General features: G+C 41.2%; 1 protein-coding gene across 1 annotated transcript in view; it reads right to left on the bottom strand.

Moving 5' to 3' along the window:
- Positions 1 to 8,012: 8,012 nt before the first annotated feature.
- The window catches only part of SYNPO (synaptopodin), a 152,722-nt gene continuing 141,879 nt past the window's right edge, over positions 8,013 to 18,855 (bottom strand). The window contains exon 4 of the mRNA XM_089682777.1: positions 8,013 to 12,848. Within this exon, the coding sequence (XP_089538903.1) occupies positions 12,315 to 12,848 (534 nt within the window). The 3' untranslated portion in view covers positions 8,013 to 12,314. The remainder of the gene's footprint in view (positions 12,849 to 18,855) is intronic.

The raw sequence follows: 18,855 nt of genomic DNA, 5'->3' as shown, positions 1-18,855 counted from the left end.
GCTGGAACATGCTGGGATATGTTAACTATTATCTAATTAGTGTTTGAAGAGTCATGCCAGTGAGAACTAGTCAATGACAGGTAAAGTTGTCTCCTTCACAAACCCATGTGCAGGGTCAGGCCCTTGCCGAGACCATCAAATGACGTGCCTATGATCTAATCAGGAAATTGTGTCATGTTTATATACTAGTGATTTGCAGAACGGATATCTTATTAAACTTTGCATTCAGAGATCCCAATTGTTGCTATGCCATCAAATCTGTGACGGATTTCCAAAAGTGCCCTATTAAGTGCATTTTAAAGTGTATGTTCAGCCAAAACTATTTTTTTTTTGTTTTAGATTGAGGGGAGAAAGATTAGGACCTCTGTGGTGTTTTACCAACATCCAGAGCTGCAATAGAGAGATTTCCCCTAAATTACTGTCCCAGGAAAAATGCTTTCAGTATACAACAAGTGAAGCAAAATCTGCAGCAGGGACAAAATGTTGGGATGACTGCAAAGAAATGATTTTTAGTTGGGCAGGGAAGGATAGAACCCTTGTCAGCAGAGCCGGATCATTCACAAGACAACCTTAGCAGTAGCCTAGGGCCCCGTGAATGTACTGCAACGTTTATTTTCCTGCAGTAAACCAGAGATAGCACAATTTGTCAAATCTGTGTCATTCACAAGGGAGGATGCACCTGTACACAGTTGATGTCTGATGGGGCCATACTTGTACAGACAAATGCGCAATTTCTTAGTGCCTATTGTAATCACTATACACGTCAATCAAAGGGATGAAGGGGGGGGGGGAACTACTACCTTGCTATGGATATGTCTGCCTTAATCTATTTCTGCCTGTCAATATTACACTGGTGTCTGTGTGCCTATTACTAATGTTCCCTCTCTGTAAGGTTTAACCATGGGTGCCATGACAGTAAGTGAGGGGAGATATTACTAGCTACGTACTGAATAGCAGTAAAAGCCCATCATGAGTTCTAAGCCTCATGCTTTCTATCCACAATAAAAAAAATCTTTTGGCTGGACATTCACTTTAAGTATGTTTTTGCTAAAGCCTTGCTTATCTTCAGCCAAAGCTTCATTACAGCTCTGAAGGGTGGCCAAAGCATGACCAAGATAGTGTCCAGTTCCGCAGTTTCACAGTGGAGTTCTTGCCACTGAGCAAGAAATCCACCCAGTGATGGGATGATGGTAGACCACAGAGCTGGATAGGTTCTGGTAGGCTCCCCTTAAACCTCCCCTTCTAAGCATTTTTAAATGGCTTTTTTTAAATCATGGTCTGTTCTTGCCTCCAATTTGCATAGAGCCATTTTGTCTATTGGAGCAATATTCATGAAAAAAAACATCCAACCATTTTACTAGTGACATTGGTCAAGCATGAAAGAACCCCCTTTTTCAAATTACTAGTTGCTGGAATCAATAAGCTGCATTTAGTCTTGAACATTGGCTTTCTTCACTTTGTTCAATAAGTGTAATGAAAATGAAAGAGGCTAACAAAGTACTTTTTTTAAAAGAAAAAATCAGGGCTATACTATCACCTTGTGGTGGCATCTTCACACATAGTTGCAGTCAGGGGCGGACTGACAACTCATGGGGCCCCCGGGCAATAGGGGATCATAGGGCCCCTGTGTCCTTGCCCAAACTCAAAAAAGCCTATGAAAAAGGTACCAGGGGCATCTCATGGGGCCCCCTAGTGACCCCGTGTCCTCGGGCAGTGCCCGAGTTCCCAAATGGTCAGTCCGCCCCTGGTTGCAGTACAACGAAAGGCTTCCTATGAGGGTCTATGAAAGATCATGCAAACACAGGAGCAATCGGTCTCTTGTGTGGGGATATCTGAAGCATCCACCCTTGTTTCCAATTGCAACCAACCAATTTATCCCATTCACTTTCTGGCCTGCTGAGAAAACATTAGCATGTCTGCTAGAGGTAACACCTCTGATTGGCTGCAATAAGTAACATGATTCTCCAGTGGTACACTTACAAAAAATATGTGTAGTTAGCCATTGGGGTCACAACTGAAGGCCATTTAGCCAATGGGGCCAAGGTGTCACTCCACTTCCATGTAACCACTGTGACTCTGCTACTGCTAGTAATTGTAACAGTGTTACCCCTCTCTTACCAATATACCTGACTACTGCCCGTCCAGCTAAAGAGAAGGTAAAGTATAATTTAAGTATCTTTTTTAGTTTTTGCTTTACCCAGATTTTATATTCTCCATATGACATTTTTTCTGAGTTTATTTAATTTGCACCCTCAGCAATAGTTTAGTGGGAGATGATGAAGATGATGATATCATCTGAGGGAAGTGGTGTAATTGTCCTTTCACAGTGAGTTCTTTGTAGGTATTACTTTTTTCTTTGCGTGGATGTGTCATAGGCGGTTCTATCACCACCCTAAACCTCACCCTCTCCTGATCTTTTATCAGTCAATTGCTCTGTGCTTTACCGAATGCAAATGCGAAGTCCCATTGCTTTCTATCCTGTTGGTCCTGTCCTGTTCCCCAGGACAAAGAGAGAGAAATATCTCCATCTGGGGAAGGGGACACAGGCATATAAAACCTTTCACACACAATGCAAAACCAAATAAAAAGTGTTTTAGCTTTAGATCCCCTTTACTTAAATCCAGTCTCTATTATTTTTTTGGGTGTCCAGTAAGAGATATTCCAGAGATAAAGTCGACCTTTATACAGTCATAACAATTATATAATGCACCATTGCACTTTGCAACTAGTTTAGCTATGTGCTGACCTACACAGGACGTGAATTATACAAAGTGGTCTCATTTCCTTTGTTTGACAGTTCAAGTCCCCAGCCCTTTCTAGCTGTTTACTCAGACTAACGCACGCAGACCAAATATCTGTGACACAAGTGTTTAGAATGCTTGGCTCACCCTTTAAAGGTTACCTCGCTAAAAAAAGAATATAGAAATTTCATCACTGCTAAACATCAGCACCTGTAACTGTCCAACAGCCAGGGACCAATCAGAGCACAGCTAGGCCAGTGCGCACATGCTGGGGAAATGTGTCTGGCAGCCGATAGACACAGTGAAACCCTTTCCTGTCTGTTAAGTTTACTGTGCACACACTTCCCCTCTGTTTCATCCAATCTATGCTGAGACAACAGATTATAATGACAATATTTAATATTATGACAACCATCACTGTATCATCTGATCTGGCCAGCAATACGAAGGATGTCATTTATTAACAGCCAATTCTGGGACTGCTGATTATGTACTTTCGACTGACTGCCCCACTTTTAAATAAGACAGTCACCTTGCCCATGCAGGGCCACCTCCCTATCCACTTCCTCCTTTGCATCCAGATACACTACCCAATGCTTCCTGTTATGGGGAGCATATACCGGCTCCCTGTGACAGTGCTCGGGCCCATACAAGGTCACCTCTCTGTGGACCACTTCCTCCTTTGCATCCGGCTTCACAGCCCAGTGCTATCTGGTATGTGCAACATTTATCTGCTCCCCTGTGACAGTGTTTAGGCCCTTGCAAGGCCACCTTTCTGCTGACCACTTCTTCCTTTGCATCCAGCTACACTACCCAATGCTCCCTGGTATGGGGAGCATGTACCGGCTCACCTGTGACAGTGCTCAGGCCCATGCAAGGCCACCTCTCTGTGGACCACTTCCTCCTCGCACTTCACAGCCCAGTGCTTCCTGGTAGGTGCAACACATATCTGCTCCCCTGTGACAGTGTTTAGGCCCTTGCAAGGCCACCATTCTGCTGACCACTTCTTCCTTTGCATCCAGCTACACTACTCAATGCTCCCTGCTATGGGGAGCATGTACCGGCTCACCTGTGACAGTGCTCAGGCCCATGCAAGGCCACCTCTCTGTGGACCACTTCCTCCTCGCACTTCACAGCCCAGTGCTTCCTGGTATGTGCTACATGTATCTGCTCCCCTGAGACAGAGTTTAGGCCCTTGCAAGGCCACCTTTCTGCTGACCACTTCTTCCTCTGCATCCAATTACACTACCCAGTACTTCCTGGTATGGGGAGCATGTACCTGTTCCCCTGTGATGGTGCTTGGACCCATGCAAGGCCAGCTCTTTCCGTGGACCACTACCCTGCTTCCAGCTACACTACTCAGTGCTTCCTGTTACGGGCAGCAGGTACCTGCTCCCTGATATAGTGTTTGGGCCCATGCAAGGCCACTTCTCTGCTGATCATTTCCTCCTATGCATCCAACTACACTACCTAGTACTTCCAGGTGTGGGAAACATGTACCTGTGAGAGTGCTTTGGCCTGGCAGCCAGTTATTAAAACAACCGTGCAACAAAAAATAAAAAAATGAATCATCTCTCTACATCTTATGGCAGATGCTAATAACAAATCAAATGTGACATTACATACTTCATATGGCAACTAGCCAATATTAAACATCCAATATTCATAAAAGTGATAATATGGCAATCAGAATGTATATAGTGACAGTTCCATATAAGTGCATTGCTGTAGACCAAACTGTATCTGCTTTCACCACGTCCAGACAAAATAAGTGAATTTCACACTCACCAATGGAAGTTGAACGCACTTAAGGTGGTCAAATATTGCATTATTATATTAAAATGGAAGACCAGCAGCGGGCTCTCTTGGGATATCCATCCCGGTTATCCGCACATCCTATGTGTTGCCCCAGAAGAACATTCACAAGATTCCAATATAGCAGAGATATAAGGGTTCTTATCATCAGGCTCTCCTTATCATGAAGGTAATGCTCCACAGAGCTCAAATAAAGCAGATGGATTAAGCATTCTAAGCGTAGTATTTATTGAGGTATTGTATAAAAAAAATTAACAAATGACCTTGAACTCACATGTATAGCTGCCCAAAGGACCAGCACAAGTTTGTATAGCCTGTATAGTCCAAAAAATGGCCGGCGTGCGCTACCAAGCCTCACTTTCGCTGAGCCGAATGTGACGTCACAGGAACCCGGAAGTGACGGGATCACTCCTCTATGTACATTTCGCCTTTATGTCAGTGTCCAGATGCCTGTACAAAAAGTGTTTCTATTACTAAGCACTGCCACATGGCCAAGGGAGTGGCATCACTGACCCTTAGGATGCTTACATCACTGAATTCACAGAGACCCTGTTGCTTAGGCCTGTATGGGCAAGTCAAGGTAAGGCATGTTCCTGACATCTATATTTGCTATAACCTTTCTGCGTGCCTTGCTGCTGCCCTCACAAAGATTCTATGAAGGCGCTGATATATCCTGATAGTATCTGTACACTACTAGGTCTTAAAAATTGGATTGGGATTTAGTAGGGAAAGAGAAATTCTCCCTCTCTAATATTCCTGATTACAATTGTCACTAACACAGGAGACTGGGGGAAATCCAAAAGGTGACAATTTTCTAAAATGGTTTCAGTTCACTTTGGAGAGATTTCCTCTTATTTCTTGTGTCTCCAGGACATGGAGTGGAGAGAAATCTCCCCAGCGGGAGTACAGATAGTGAAAAATAAACTGATAGTGGTTTTAAAGTGGTTCTAAAGGCTAAAGGTTTTTCAGCTTCATGCATTCTATGTATTAAGGTAAAAAAACTTTCTGCATGCAGCTCTTCCTCCAGCCCCCCTATACTTACCTGAGCCGGAACCCAATCCAATGATGTGCATGAGAGCAGAGGCTCTCTTGGCTCTCTCCCTCCTCATGGCTCAGAGACAACAGCAGGTGCCAATGAGGAGGGAGCAGGGAACAGGGCTTGGGAATGAGCAGGCATGAGTGCCCCTATAGCAAGGGGCTTGCTTTGGGGGCACTCAACAAGGGGAGGAGTGCAGGCAGAGGACCCCAGAAGAGGAGGATCAGGGCTGTTTTGTGCAAAACATTAGGCAGGCAGGTAAGTATGACGTTTGTTATAAAAAAAAAATAAAAATGTATGCATTTATAATCACTTTGACCCTGCCCTACTCTATATAAAACTAGAAAATAAATGTGGTTTGCAATGTACTTTAAGGCACCAGAGGATGGCACCAAAGCATGGGTATTTGGTATTATAATATTTGGTATTTAATACAGGTTTGCATTAAAATGTTAGAAAATGGTATGTAACTGGACTGTACACTCACAGGGCACTTTATTAGGTACACCTTGCTAATTCTTCATGGCATAGATTCAAGAAGGTGTTGAAAACATTCCTTAGAGATTTTGGTCCATATTCACATGAGTTACTTTTGCCTTTCTATCATCTCGAACCAGACCTCTGTCATCAACACGGCATTTTCTTCCACAAAACTGCAGCTCGGTGGATATTTTTCTTTTCAAACCATTCTCTGTAAACCCTAGAGATGGTTGTGTGTGAAAATACCAGTAGGTCAGCAGTTCTTGAAATACTCAGACAAGCCCATCTGGCACCAACAACCATGCCACGTTCAAAGTCACTTGTTCCCCCTTCTTCACCATTCTGATGCTCAGTTTGAAATTCAGCAAGTTGTCTTCACCACATCTAGATGCCTAAATGCATTGAGTTGCTGCCATGTGATTGGCTGATTAGCAATTTGTGTTACCAAGCAATTGAACAAGTGTACCTAATGAAGTGGCCGGTGAGCGTAGATGCTTATCACTATTTATCTTATTGTATCTTTTTAATGCATGCAGGTATATCCAGAAACTGATGAAAGAAGAAACTGGCAAAGGCCAGTTACCCACAGCAACCAGAATTCACGTTCACGAAGTCAGACCACTACAAGATTCTCATTTAGGGTACTACACTTTATATGTAGTGCTTTGTTCTTACTGTCTTGTAATAAATGATCCTGATACTGTTGATTTGTATATGCAGACAACCACACATTGCTGAACTACACTACTTCTTACATGTAGTCTTGTAGTGCAATCAATATTTGTTCTTAAACTACAAAGGTGGACATTTGCACCAATGACTCTAACAGAGGTGCTCTTACTGAAAAGTAGGCACCATTATATTATTATTATACATTTTCAAAGCAGGTGTGTTCTATAGGGATCCCTGTCTAAATTGACTCGTGTGTGTGTGTGTAAAAATTGGCTTTCTACATGTGTTATTACATTCTGTATGTCAGTCCCAAGCCAAATTAAGGTACTGAAGATGGTTGAAGACCTGGTCACGTACCTCATAACAAATTCACCAAAAAATATCTATAGAAAACAGATGGCTCACTGAATAAGAGTTGGATACAACTGGACGGATATATACATACACATATGCAAGTTTTAAAGATACCTGTGCTTAGGAAAATAGGTAGGTGGCCACTGCTGACTTCTCTTGTTGAGAAAGGCATTGATGTCATGCTGATCTTAGAGCTTTAATACCATTCTGAATCACTGCTCAGAATGTGACTCAGATAACAATTTCTGCCTTTACTTAGACATTTATTTCAGGTACAAAGTATTAAAGCCACTGAATCAGCATGACATCAAGCATAGTTAGCAGGAGGTCAGTATATTGGCTTTTGTACCGGTTTGGGCTCTGTTCAAACCTACATTTTGTTATGCGCCAAGGAGCAATACTGTATTATATTGCACAATGCACCTGCAATATTTTTTAGACAACACTGAGCACCGACCAAGATACAATGCATTAACATCTGTGTGTTACATTGTGCTGGTGGGGTAGGTGCATTGGTGCATCATGAAGAATTAATTGGAATGCACCATATTACACATATACTGTGCCCAAACGCATGCACACAGGTGTGATGGGGGCCTTAAACCTTTGTAATAATAGAATAAAGTAAGAGGGGTTTCTATGGTATTGTATTGACTGCTTTTTTTATCATGGTTTTACCGTCCCCCATTTACCATTTTGGCCATTGTAAAAAAAAGTGACTTGTTTGCAAGAACAGGACAACCATGGTAGACAGAAGTAGAAATGTATGCAAATTGTTTCTTTTGTTTTAGTTTACTGTGCTGGTTATTGTATTTAACAAAAAAAAAAAATGTTCCGCATCATTTAAATCTACTACATTCTGGTCTTAGTCTTGCGGTAAAATGACATTAAATTTCACTTTACGTCAGTCAAAATCAGCTGTAAAACTTTATTAACAAGCACATTCCTTAGGATACAGCATGGAGCAGTACATCAAACTGCTTCTCAGTGCATAAACACAATCCTTTTACACAATTGCAGTAATCTTTATACACTTGCCTATCATATCCCATTTAACGTACAGCATTAGCCTTCAGTCATCAGCCAGCGTAAAATAAAACAAGGTTACAAGGCTACAAACTAAAGTGCATGTTTTCCTATATTTGCATAGTGTTATTAGTAATATTCACAAGTAGATAATCCTGTAAATGGCTGTAATATTGGCATTTTAATTGGAAAGGTTTGTAAGACCCAAACTGACTAAAAACATTATGTTCTGGCTTTCGTCATAATGACACATGATGTGCAGGTAGGTAAAAATAACACGAAAATGATCTTCCCACAAGAGATTTAGTGTAGAATTGCTGTACTCATGTGTAGAAATTGTTGTGGTGTGTTGTGTTCTTCTATGTTTAATATTGTGCTGTAGAATCTACACGTGTCTATTACACTTGGCTTAATGTTAACCTGCAGCCAGTCTATGGATATTCAAGTATTTACATATCCTTAACAAGCAGTAAATAAGCTTTAATATAAGACCTCACTAACCTCTGCAGCTGTACACGCTGTGGAGCAATTCATCTTTATAATTCAGAGCAGAGAAACTCAAATAATTCAAGTCAAAAGTTTAGCTAAGCCTACTTCACCATACACAGTGCCTACAACTATAACGCTTAGTAAGGGCTTTGTTAAAGGTATCTATTGCTTGTTAGAAATATGTAAATACTTGAATGTCCATAGCTAGACCAAAGGCTAACTTTAAAGGAAACCTGTGCAAAGGACATACTAGTTGATTCCAGTGGACATGGGGAGCCAGTGGAGAGCTAGGTATACGCTCTCCAAAAAAAAGTTCCAAAAGTAAAAGGGATGGGGAGAGGAGGACATAAAGCAGAACCTCCCCTTTTGGTTGGGTGATGTTCAGCTTTAACTAGGCTAGAGACCACATTTAAAGTGGTTTGTGTCTTACACTCTGCAAAAAAAGAAAAAATATTTCTGCAACTGAATGTCACATATTCAACACCCAATTTACTGATATACTTGTGAATATTACAAGCTGCATTTCATTACTGGATAAATCAATCAGTTGTGTATTGCAGTCATTTAGAGAGTAACTCCACTCTTGTTGAGAAAAAACATTCCTGTCTGGGTGACCAATGCACATTGCAGGGATTTTAACAAACTTTGTTGCAGATTCCTACCTTTTGTTATTCTGAACAAATAACTGCTTGTTTGTCTGTGTCCATGTGCGGAGTGAATCTGTATGGCAGTGTTTTTTTTTAAAGTGGTTTTAAAGACTAAACATTTTTTACCTTGATGCATGCCTTGCATTAAGGGAAAAAATGTCTAGGCATCAGCATGCCCCCTCACACCCCCCTTTTACTTACCTGAGTCCTCATTTGATCCAGCGCTGTGCACGCTTGAAGCTCTCCTCTCCCCTCACTTCAGTGTCTCATTGGCTATGCTGGGGCACTGGGAACCATTGGCCGTTGGCTCCCAGCACTGTAAATCAAAGCCAGTGATGAGGGAGTAGGGCGGGGCCAAGCCGAACTGTCCGTGTCAATGGACGCAGCAGTGGGACTCGGGAAAGAGCATGCATGAGTGCCCCCATGTGAAGCCATTTCCCATGGGGGTACTGGACAGAGAGGAGGCACCAGGAGCGCTGGCAGGGGACCTGAGAAGAGGAGGTTCGTGCCTGTGCAATTCCATTGTGCAGAGTAGGTAAGTATAGAGATATTTGTTATTTATTTTTATTTTTTTTTAATTACTTGTACAATCGCTTTAATCAATCAGCTGCTGCACCTGCATGGCCATTGGCTCCCAGCGCTGTCAATCAAAGCCAGTGTTGAGGGAGTGGGGGGCTGGGTCGAGCCCCGCTGTCTGTGTCAATGGACGCAGCAGTGGGACTCGGGAAAGAGCATGCATGAGTGCCCCCATGTGAAGCCATTTCCTATGGGGGTACTGGACAGAGAGGAGGCACCAGGAGCGCTGGCAGTGGACCCGAGAAGAGGAGGTTCGTGCCTGTGCAATTCCATTGTGCAGAGCAGGTAAGTATAGAGATATTTGTTATTTATTTTTATTTTTTTTTAATTACTTGTGCAATTGCTTTAATCAATCAGCTGCTGCACCTGCATGGCCATTGGCTCCCAGCGCTGTCAATCAAAGCCAGTGTTGAGGGAGTGGGGTGCCAGGTCGAGCCCCGCTGTCTTTGTCAATGGACGCAGCAGCAGGACTCGGAAAAGAGCATGCATGAGTGCCCCCATGTGAAGCCGTTTCCCATGGGAGTACTGGACAGAGAGGAGGCGCTAGCGGGGGACCCGAGAAGAGGAAGCTCATGGCTGCAATGTGCAATTCCATTGCGCAGAGCAGGTAAGTATAGAGATGTTTGTTATTTTATTTTATTTTTTTAATTACTTTTACAATTGCTTTAATCAATCAGCTGCTGTAGCTGCATGGCTCCAATGTGGAAAACTACAGGGTCTGCATCCCTTTAGACGCAATTTCCTATTGGGAGTATCTCACCAAAAATGAGGCTGTTCAAAATCTGATTTGTACCTTAGTGCAGACTTTTGGGAAAAATCAGTAAGCCAATCACACCAGCAGGAAATGACATATCTGGGGGTGTTCTATACACCATCTGTGTACAGAACACCTCCAGACAGCCATATTGCATTGCATTTTATAGAAAATGACAGTGCTGGAGATTGAAAAGGAAAGGTCATTTGTAGTAGGATTCAATTACAATATGACTTGTGTCACAATTGTATGTGCTATATTATTATTTTTTTTTATTTGCTAATTTTTTCCCATGAAATTGGAGTTACCCTTTAAGCAACCTGTTTATTTCTGGCTCTTTTTAAATCCTTCACAAGTTAGCCATGTTGTTGCTGGCTACAGACAATTGGGCCCTTTAATTTAAAACACCATTAAATATCATAAAGTACCTTCAATTTCCCAAAACTGTCTATCTGTCTTTGGCATGTTGCTTCATTCTCTTCGCTGAAGAACTAGTATTTTATCTCATTAGTGTCCCCTGGTCTTGTGTGCACCTTCTCCGCAGTGGACAGTAAAAAGCAATTGTAGTGCATTGATAAATGTGCAGTGACAAAAGCCTATGCATAGAATACTGAGAGGTTTTTATCAGTGCAAAGACAGATGTGGAAAGGTCTCCACAGTTAAGCACATTACATCCACCCTCTGGATTGTCCTGATATCTGATTACGGATAATGTTGGCCACGAACAAACAGATTTTTTGTCTGAGAACAAAACTGATTGGTTATACTAGATGGTCAGCAAGCACCACTAACCGCCATGTATTCCTCCTAGTTAAAATACTGTTTGTTCTCATGAATTTTCAATCATTTTTAGTAATTTCTTGTATTCTGCTGTTAATTGCCCAAACTGGAGAACCAATTCACCTGAATGCTGTTTGTGACAACAATTTAGTTTCCTTAGGCTCTCCAATGGTCAAGCTTCTCCAGCATGTTGAAGCATTAGTTTAAGATCTTCGTTACTTGGAATGATCCATGCTCAGTCCTTTCATTTTGAAGATTGTTATCAGCAGAGGTTAAATCTTTGCTTGGTAGACCGAAGCCATTGTGTCTTATATGCCTAACAAAAGTTCTCCACATTACAAAAGTAATTTCTTGCAAAACCTGTCCATCATATTTTGTAGGTACGAGAAGCCATCTGCTGATTATTTGTCCACAAAACTATACATAGCCGATAATAAAGGTCCACAGTCAGTTGTTTAAAAAAATAGCCTTCAAAATTACAAACGTTTCTTTTTTTTCCAGTAATAATTCTTTAAACTCATACTGTTGCCTCCAAAATGTGATTAATAATGCAGTTATTTCATTTAGTTTTATAACTTGTGTCTTAAAAAAATTAAATGCGGGGATTAAAATAACAATAAAAAATGGAGGCTTTTTTGACTTTATAAAATGTACAGTGTTCATGAGAAACCACTTTGAAATATATTGCTCAGCTGTTACGGGAATTATTCATTGTGTATTTAAGTTTAATGTCAGTGATTGCTGAGACTTCCTTTGAGTATCACCCTGTGAAGTCAGAACTGATCCACTTAAATTTAGATTTATTTTTAAGATTTTATTTTTTTATTCCCAAATATTTGTAGTTTAAATCTAAAAGCCTATTTGGCAGTATAAGTCATGGGAAACGGCTTGCGTTCCCAATGGTTGATTTGGTATCTAATGGAACTTGAGCTGGACAGACTCATTTATGGGGTGTAAGCAAAGGGTGAGCTAGAGGGTAGACTATCTCGCTTCCCCCGCAAGCTCCCATACCACCCCTTTGGTGAGAATGGAAAGCTCCGAAATCCTGGAGATTTTGCTCCAGAATCCTCTGATTCCATTGAGATATCTGAACCAGTTGGTGACCGTCTGGCTCTGGGTGTAGCGGGCAGAGAAGATCCATTGCCAACTGGTAGGCTCCAAGGTGATGTAATATGAACAGGAGACTGTGGACTAGCAACTGCCCAGGGTGAGACATTCTTGCGCTTTGCTGCATTGATTATATTTCGGGCAAGAAGAGCTTTCATCTGCTTTCCTGCTCTAAGATCATTCTCCATTCGCACAGGTGATGGGGATGGTGAACAGTCACTCCAAGCAGGAGACATGGATCGGGGTGGAGGAGTCTGTATAACTGAACCCTCATCATAGCTCAGCTGAGAAGATGTACCCCATCCATCCAGTGATACTTGATGTTGAAGAACTCTGTTGCTGGTGGTCCCTGGTACAAATTCTCTAAATTTCTGTGGGTAAAAAAAAAAAATAATTTAAATTAAACAGTACAACTTGGATAGAAATTTACAAAAAAAAGCTTCCATATGGTAGCTTATGACATAAGTCAAGACCTTCTCAGGTGGAACTCTAGAGGCTGTGAATTGAGCAACTGTACTCAGGCCACAACTGTAATTGACCCTTACTGGGCCCCCCCCCCATTACCCACCATCAATCAAAGTTTGGTTGGCTATTCATCTAAAAACATCAAGGGGTTTATTTACTAAAGCTGGAGAGTCCAAAATCAGACTCCCTTCTGCATAGAAACTAATCAGCTTCTAACCTCAGCTTGTTCAATGAAGCTTTGGCAATGAAACCTGGAAGCTGACTGGTTTCTATGCAGAAGGGAGTCTGATTTTGGACTCTCCAGCTTTAGTAAATAAACCCCCAAGTGACAATCCTGCTAAAACCTGAATGCTCAGAAGTCACTTTAAGTTATATACACTGCAATGAGAAATGCAATTAAAGTATTGTAATATACTGTATATGGTGAATTTTGATAATATGTCATTATGGTTTTCCTGGAGTTTATGTGCAGTTGTTATTGCGTTATTGTGTCCCAACCATTAACAATGTATCACGGTCCATATATAGGGATCTGTTACTTTCCAATTACTTTGGGGGCCCCTACCACCCCAATGAATCTGATAAGCATAATTTAAAAGAAAAAAATCTAATAATAACGGCCAGTTCATACCATCTTGATGGCCAGAGTGCTGCTCCAAATGCACATCTTTAGTGTACAGCTGCCCTACAGTGCACCACAGCACACTATAACACACAAAAGTGTTTATTTACTAAAACTGGAAAGTGCAAAATATGTTGCAGCTCTGCACTGTAATCAATCAGCTTCCAGTTTTTTAAATCAAAGATTAATTGAACAAGTTGAAGTTAGAAGCTGATTGGCTACCATGCACAGTCCCACCGGATTTTGCACTCTCCAGTTTTAGTAACTCAATCCCAATGCCTATTATGATGGGTTGCAATAAAAAAATACAGCAGGAGAGATTACTTTGGGGCCCATTAAAAACATAACTTGCAACAAGGGATGATAGATTGTATTGTGGCCAGTGCACTACTGCAGCACATGGTGGTGTGCATGGGCCCTGTCATTGGTCTACAACAGAATAGTATAAATTTGATGAAGCCTTACGAAATACGGGGTTGGGGGATTTACTAAAATTGGAGCACTCAGAATCTGGTGCAGCTGTACATGGGAGCCAATCAGCTTCTAACTTCAGCTTGTTCAGTTAAGCTTTGACAATAAAATCTGGAAGCTGATTGGTTCCTATGCAGAGCTGCACCAGTTTTGGACTCTCCACTTTTAGTATATCTTCCCCATAGTGTCATACTTTCTGCAGTAAACTTTATGGAGAAAGGTCCTTAACCTCCTTGGCGGTATGATTCTTTCCGATTTTTTGTGTTGAAAGCGGTACCATTTTTTTGCATGGAAATATGTAGTTTTTTATTGTAGGCTGTAATTTTTAGGAATAACTCACTGAAATCTGTACGAACAAGAGTCTAGTAAACATTCCGGATATGATAAAACTTGAAACACAAAATCATAAATTATAATTTAATAATCATAAAAAATAATAAATATAATAATAATAAATTTAATTCAATAATATAATCAAACCAAAACACTGAAATTTGAAATACAGAGGCAAATTCGCACATCGCTGAGCAAAGTCGCAAAATCATTTTTAGTGTCTGATGATGAATTTTACCACGAATCATTATCACTCAATTCTGCAAGTGGTTCTGATTTACTATCGCTGTTCTTTAGCTGGTCTAAAACCGCTTTTGACATAAAGGGACGCTTTTTGGAAGCCATGGACTTTTCTAAGTTTCCAGGCAGAAAGAACAGTCAAAATGCAGGCAGGGCGCAGGACAAAGCAGTAGGGACAAAATGTATGTGAAATGCATTGAAACAGCAATGACAGCAAAAATGACATTTTTTAAAAATTTCAAATTTCCCGCCGTACGTCCCAACGTCACAGGGACCGGAACACGGAAGCTGGATGCTGGCATCGGCCGGAGGAGATGGCCGGGGACGCTGCAGGGGACAGTGCAGGGGACGCTGCAGTGAGAGGTTGTCAACTCTTTCAAATTTTTATTGCTGTCTTTGTCCCTGTATGGGGAGACTGACTCTCTCTATTGGTCCTAGTAACCATTTTTTCAGTGGGCACAATGTCTCTTAAAAATTCCAAAGTGCAATTGTGCATATAATATAATGATATCAGACCATATTAAGGAAATAATAATAATGTAAACTCAATACATGCAATAACCTAACAAAATATAAACATTGAGAACTGAATATAAATAAAATTGTACTGAATGCTTAAAATGAATGCTTTTTAGGCATACAGCACAAGTTTATTTATATTTGGTTTTCAATGTTTATTTGTTTTTGGTTATTGTATGTATTGAGTTTACACTATTATTACTTCCTTATAAAATAATATGGTTTGATAAAGTTATATTTTTAAGCATGCCCACTTTTCTTGAAGTAGTTGTTTTACATCTAGTATCTAGATTGTGTACTGGATGCAGCAGTCTTTATTTATATTCTCTTTTTTTTTCTTTTTGCTAGTGCAAGGAAACTATTTGGTTTGGTTTTTAGTAATAATTTTTATCAGTACTAAAAGAAAAGAAGAACAGTTCAAAATTCTGCATTATCAAGGAGGTAAGACAAGATTTCACTACTTTGGAGAGTTTTCCTGTGTCCTGTTATCATGTACACAGGACACTTCTGAACAATGGAAACTGACTGCTGGAAAATGTAGGTTACAAAAAAGGTCTGTTTAGCCACGTTCGCATAATACGTTTATGTGCTTTTGCGTTTAGAAGCGGTTTTTAAAGATAAGCACAAGAGAACCGCCTAAATGCCCAGAATGCACTGAAAAATAGTAAATTATTAACCATTTCAGACTGTTGCAGAGAAACACAGAGAGTAGAAGCAGAGACAGCAGTATGTGTTGACATTAACTTAGGTGTGAGTTGCTCATTAACATTTCTTTTGTTTCCAAGGGTGGGAAAGGTGTCTGGTGGAGAGAGTCATTAAGGCCACCTGGCAGGGGGTCTTCCTGAGGAATTTGAGGTGTGAATTGCTCATTAACATTTCTTTTGTTTCCAAGGGTGGGAAAGGTGTCTGGTTGAATGAGTCATTAAAGCCACCTGGCAGGGAGTCTTCCTGAGGAATTTGAGGTGTGAATGGTCATTAACATTTCTTTTGTTTCTAAGGGTGAGAGAGGTCTGAGGTGTGAATTGGTCATTACAATGTGTGACAAGCTTGGTAGAAACATCCTGTGTTCAGTGTTTTGTCCATCTGAGTACCTTGAAAACACTTTGCATGCATTTTTCATACTGAAAAAAGTCTCTGGACAGCATCAGGAACTGGAAGAGTTAAAAAAAAATTTCAGTCGCAAACACTTATAAACGCGATTTGCTACGCGTAGTCGCGTTTACAAGCGGTTCGCGTTTGAAATGCTGATAAAATCGACTGCTGAACGCAAGTTGTCTGCGTTCAAAAAAACGACTGTAAACTCAAATGCCTGTAAACGACTGTAAACGACAATGTGTACATGGACACATAGGAAAACATTAGGGTGAGTTCAGGGGCTGCTGAAAAAAACGCAGAATAGCTCCTAAAGGTGAGTTTATCAGCTGTGTACATGAGCCATAAGGGACAGGAAGTGAAGCGAAATCTCCCAAATAGTATACAGATGGCAAGAAAGCACTTTTCTTAATCTATAGTTCCTATAAAAAATCTGCATGGGCAGAGAACTATCATTTACATTTATGACTTTTATAAGATGCTGATTACAATTTGACTTCAGCATGAGAGGGAGAGCAACTTGTATGTTACGTCCCCCCTTCCCTGATGGGCTGTGGTGTTAATTCTGTAATCCTGTACTTGTGACCGACCCTGTGTCTTCTGGCAATATTAAGAATTGCTCCCTACACCCTGTTTTCAATTGTGTTTTTGGTATGAGGAATGTTATGTAATGAAATTGGATCTTTGTAGACTTAAGATGCAATTCACAGCCCTGCCCTTTCACCAGATTGAAGCATACTGTTTCCCTATTTTGTCATCTGCTGATTTAACTCAATATAGCAGTGCATTTAAATCCTATCAGTCCTCACACAGTACTTATGCGTGATTATAAGTCCTTTGACGTCATGGTATTGAAAATTGTTAGAACCATGTATCCATTGTTTGAAAGGTATACGTTATACCATAGAAGCATACTGTTTGTTGTTCACCCTTGAAGAGGACACAACAGTGTAACTATTGTGTTGTGTGCCCTATGTTGACCTAGTGATTTTGCACCCATCATCTGATGTACTCCCACTCAGTACAAAGACTATAGATTTGAGGGAGTGGGCTTGGCAAGCACAACATGAGTGGAAAGAGGCTGTAGTCCCAGACAAATTCTAAAAATTTGTTTTTTTTTTTCAGTTGTGGTAATTGTTCTTATAATACTTAGATTTTTGGTTTACTGGTAATGGTTTCTGGGTAATATTTTACTTTTTGCTTGGAGCAGATCTTTAAAGTGGACCTATGCATTGCTGATGTAGGGCAGAAAAACAGGCGATCTTTAAAGTGATACTAAAGGCTTATTAAAATAACAAACATGTTATACTTACCTGCTGTGTGCAGCGGTTTTGCACAGAGTAGCCCCGATCCTTCTCTTCTTGGGTCCCCCCGCCCACACAGAAGCTTTCTATGGGGGCACCCGCTGCTCCGTGTATCCATTCACACACGGAGCCGTGGCTCGGCTCCGCCACCTCTCTCTTCTCATTGGCTCACTTGTTGTGGTTGACAGCAGTGGCAGTCAATGTCTTCCATTTCTGTCTCAGCCAATGAGGTTTTGCACAGAGTAGCCCCGATCCTTCTCTTCTCGGGTCCCCCGCCCACGCAGAAGCTTTCTATGGGGGCACCCGCTGCTCCGTGTGTCCATTCACACACGGAGCCGTGGCTCAGCTCTGCCACCTCTCTCTTCTCATTGGCTCACTTGCTGTGATTGACAGCAGTGGGAGCCAATGGCTTCCATTTCTGTCTCAGTCAATGAGGAGAGGGAGTCCCGGGATAGCCGAGACTCCTTTGCACATCGCTGGATCGAGAGGGGGCTTAGGTGAGTATTAGGGGGGCTGGGGGGAATGCTGAATAAAGAAGGTTTTTTACTTTCATGCATAGAACGCATGAAGGTACAAAACCTTGAGCCTTTAGAACTACTTTACTGTCCCACTTCCCAGCAGCACACACCCTTTTTTTTTGTTACCCTGCTGCTCTGTTTAGCCACTGGAAAAGGATGCCTAGCATAAGCTCCAAGTCACTCTAGTCTGAGTTTTTGGTGTCTGTCTGTTCATCCTCAACCCTGGGCCACCCACAAAACACCAACTCTGTCACATGAGAGGCAGAGAAGTAAGTCACATGTTCCTCCATACCCAGATGTATGGAGGAAAATAAAGGACAAGAGCTGGGGAGGAGGGCATTACAGTGAACCCATTGTATTGTCCTCAAAGGGCAAAGTTCACATTTGCCTTTAAAGTCATGTGCCTATCAGCAAACCTCAGGGTTATTTCTGAGATTTTGATGCCTTAGGTTTGACATCTACTGCTCACTATGTTGCTACACAATTACATTATCACCTCCATTAATATCTTTTAGTGCAGTATTTTTAAAGGCCATCAGGAAGGAGTGAGATAGTCATCTATGGTCCAACAGCTTCCAGTCTGCCATCTGTACTACACTAATTCCCTGAAAGTCTGACATTCCTACTAACCTACCTATGAAAATGATAATATTATTATTTATCTATTTCAGGTACTTATATAGCGCCATCAATTTACACAGCGCTTTATATATATTTAGTACATTCACATCAATCCCTAACCCTCAAGGAGTGTACAATCTAAGGTCCCGAACTCACATTCATACATACACATACTAGGGCCAATTTGGACAGA

The sequence above is a fragment of the Staurois parvus genome, unplaced genomic scaffold (genome assembly GCF_062004578.1).
Source record: "Staurois parvus isolate SC_StPar_1 unplaced genomic scaffold, SC_StPar_1.0 ptg000298l, whole genome shotgun sequence".
NCBI lineage: Eukaryota > Metazoa > Chordata > Amphibia > Anura > Ranidae > Staurois > Staurois parvus.
The sequence above is the reverse complement of the archived record's forward strand: the minus strand, read 5'-3'. Positions and strand labels throughout refer to the sequence as shown.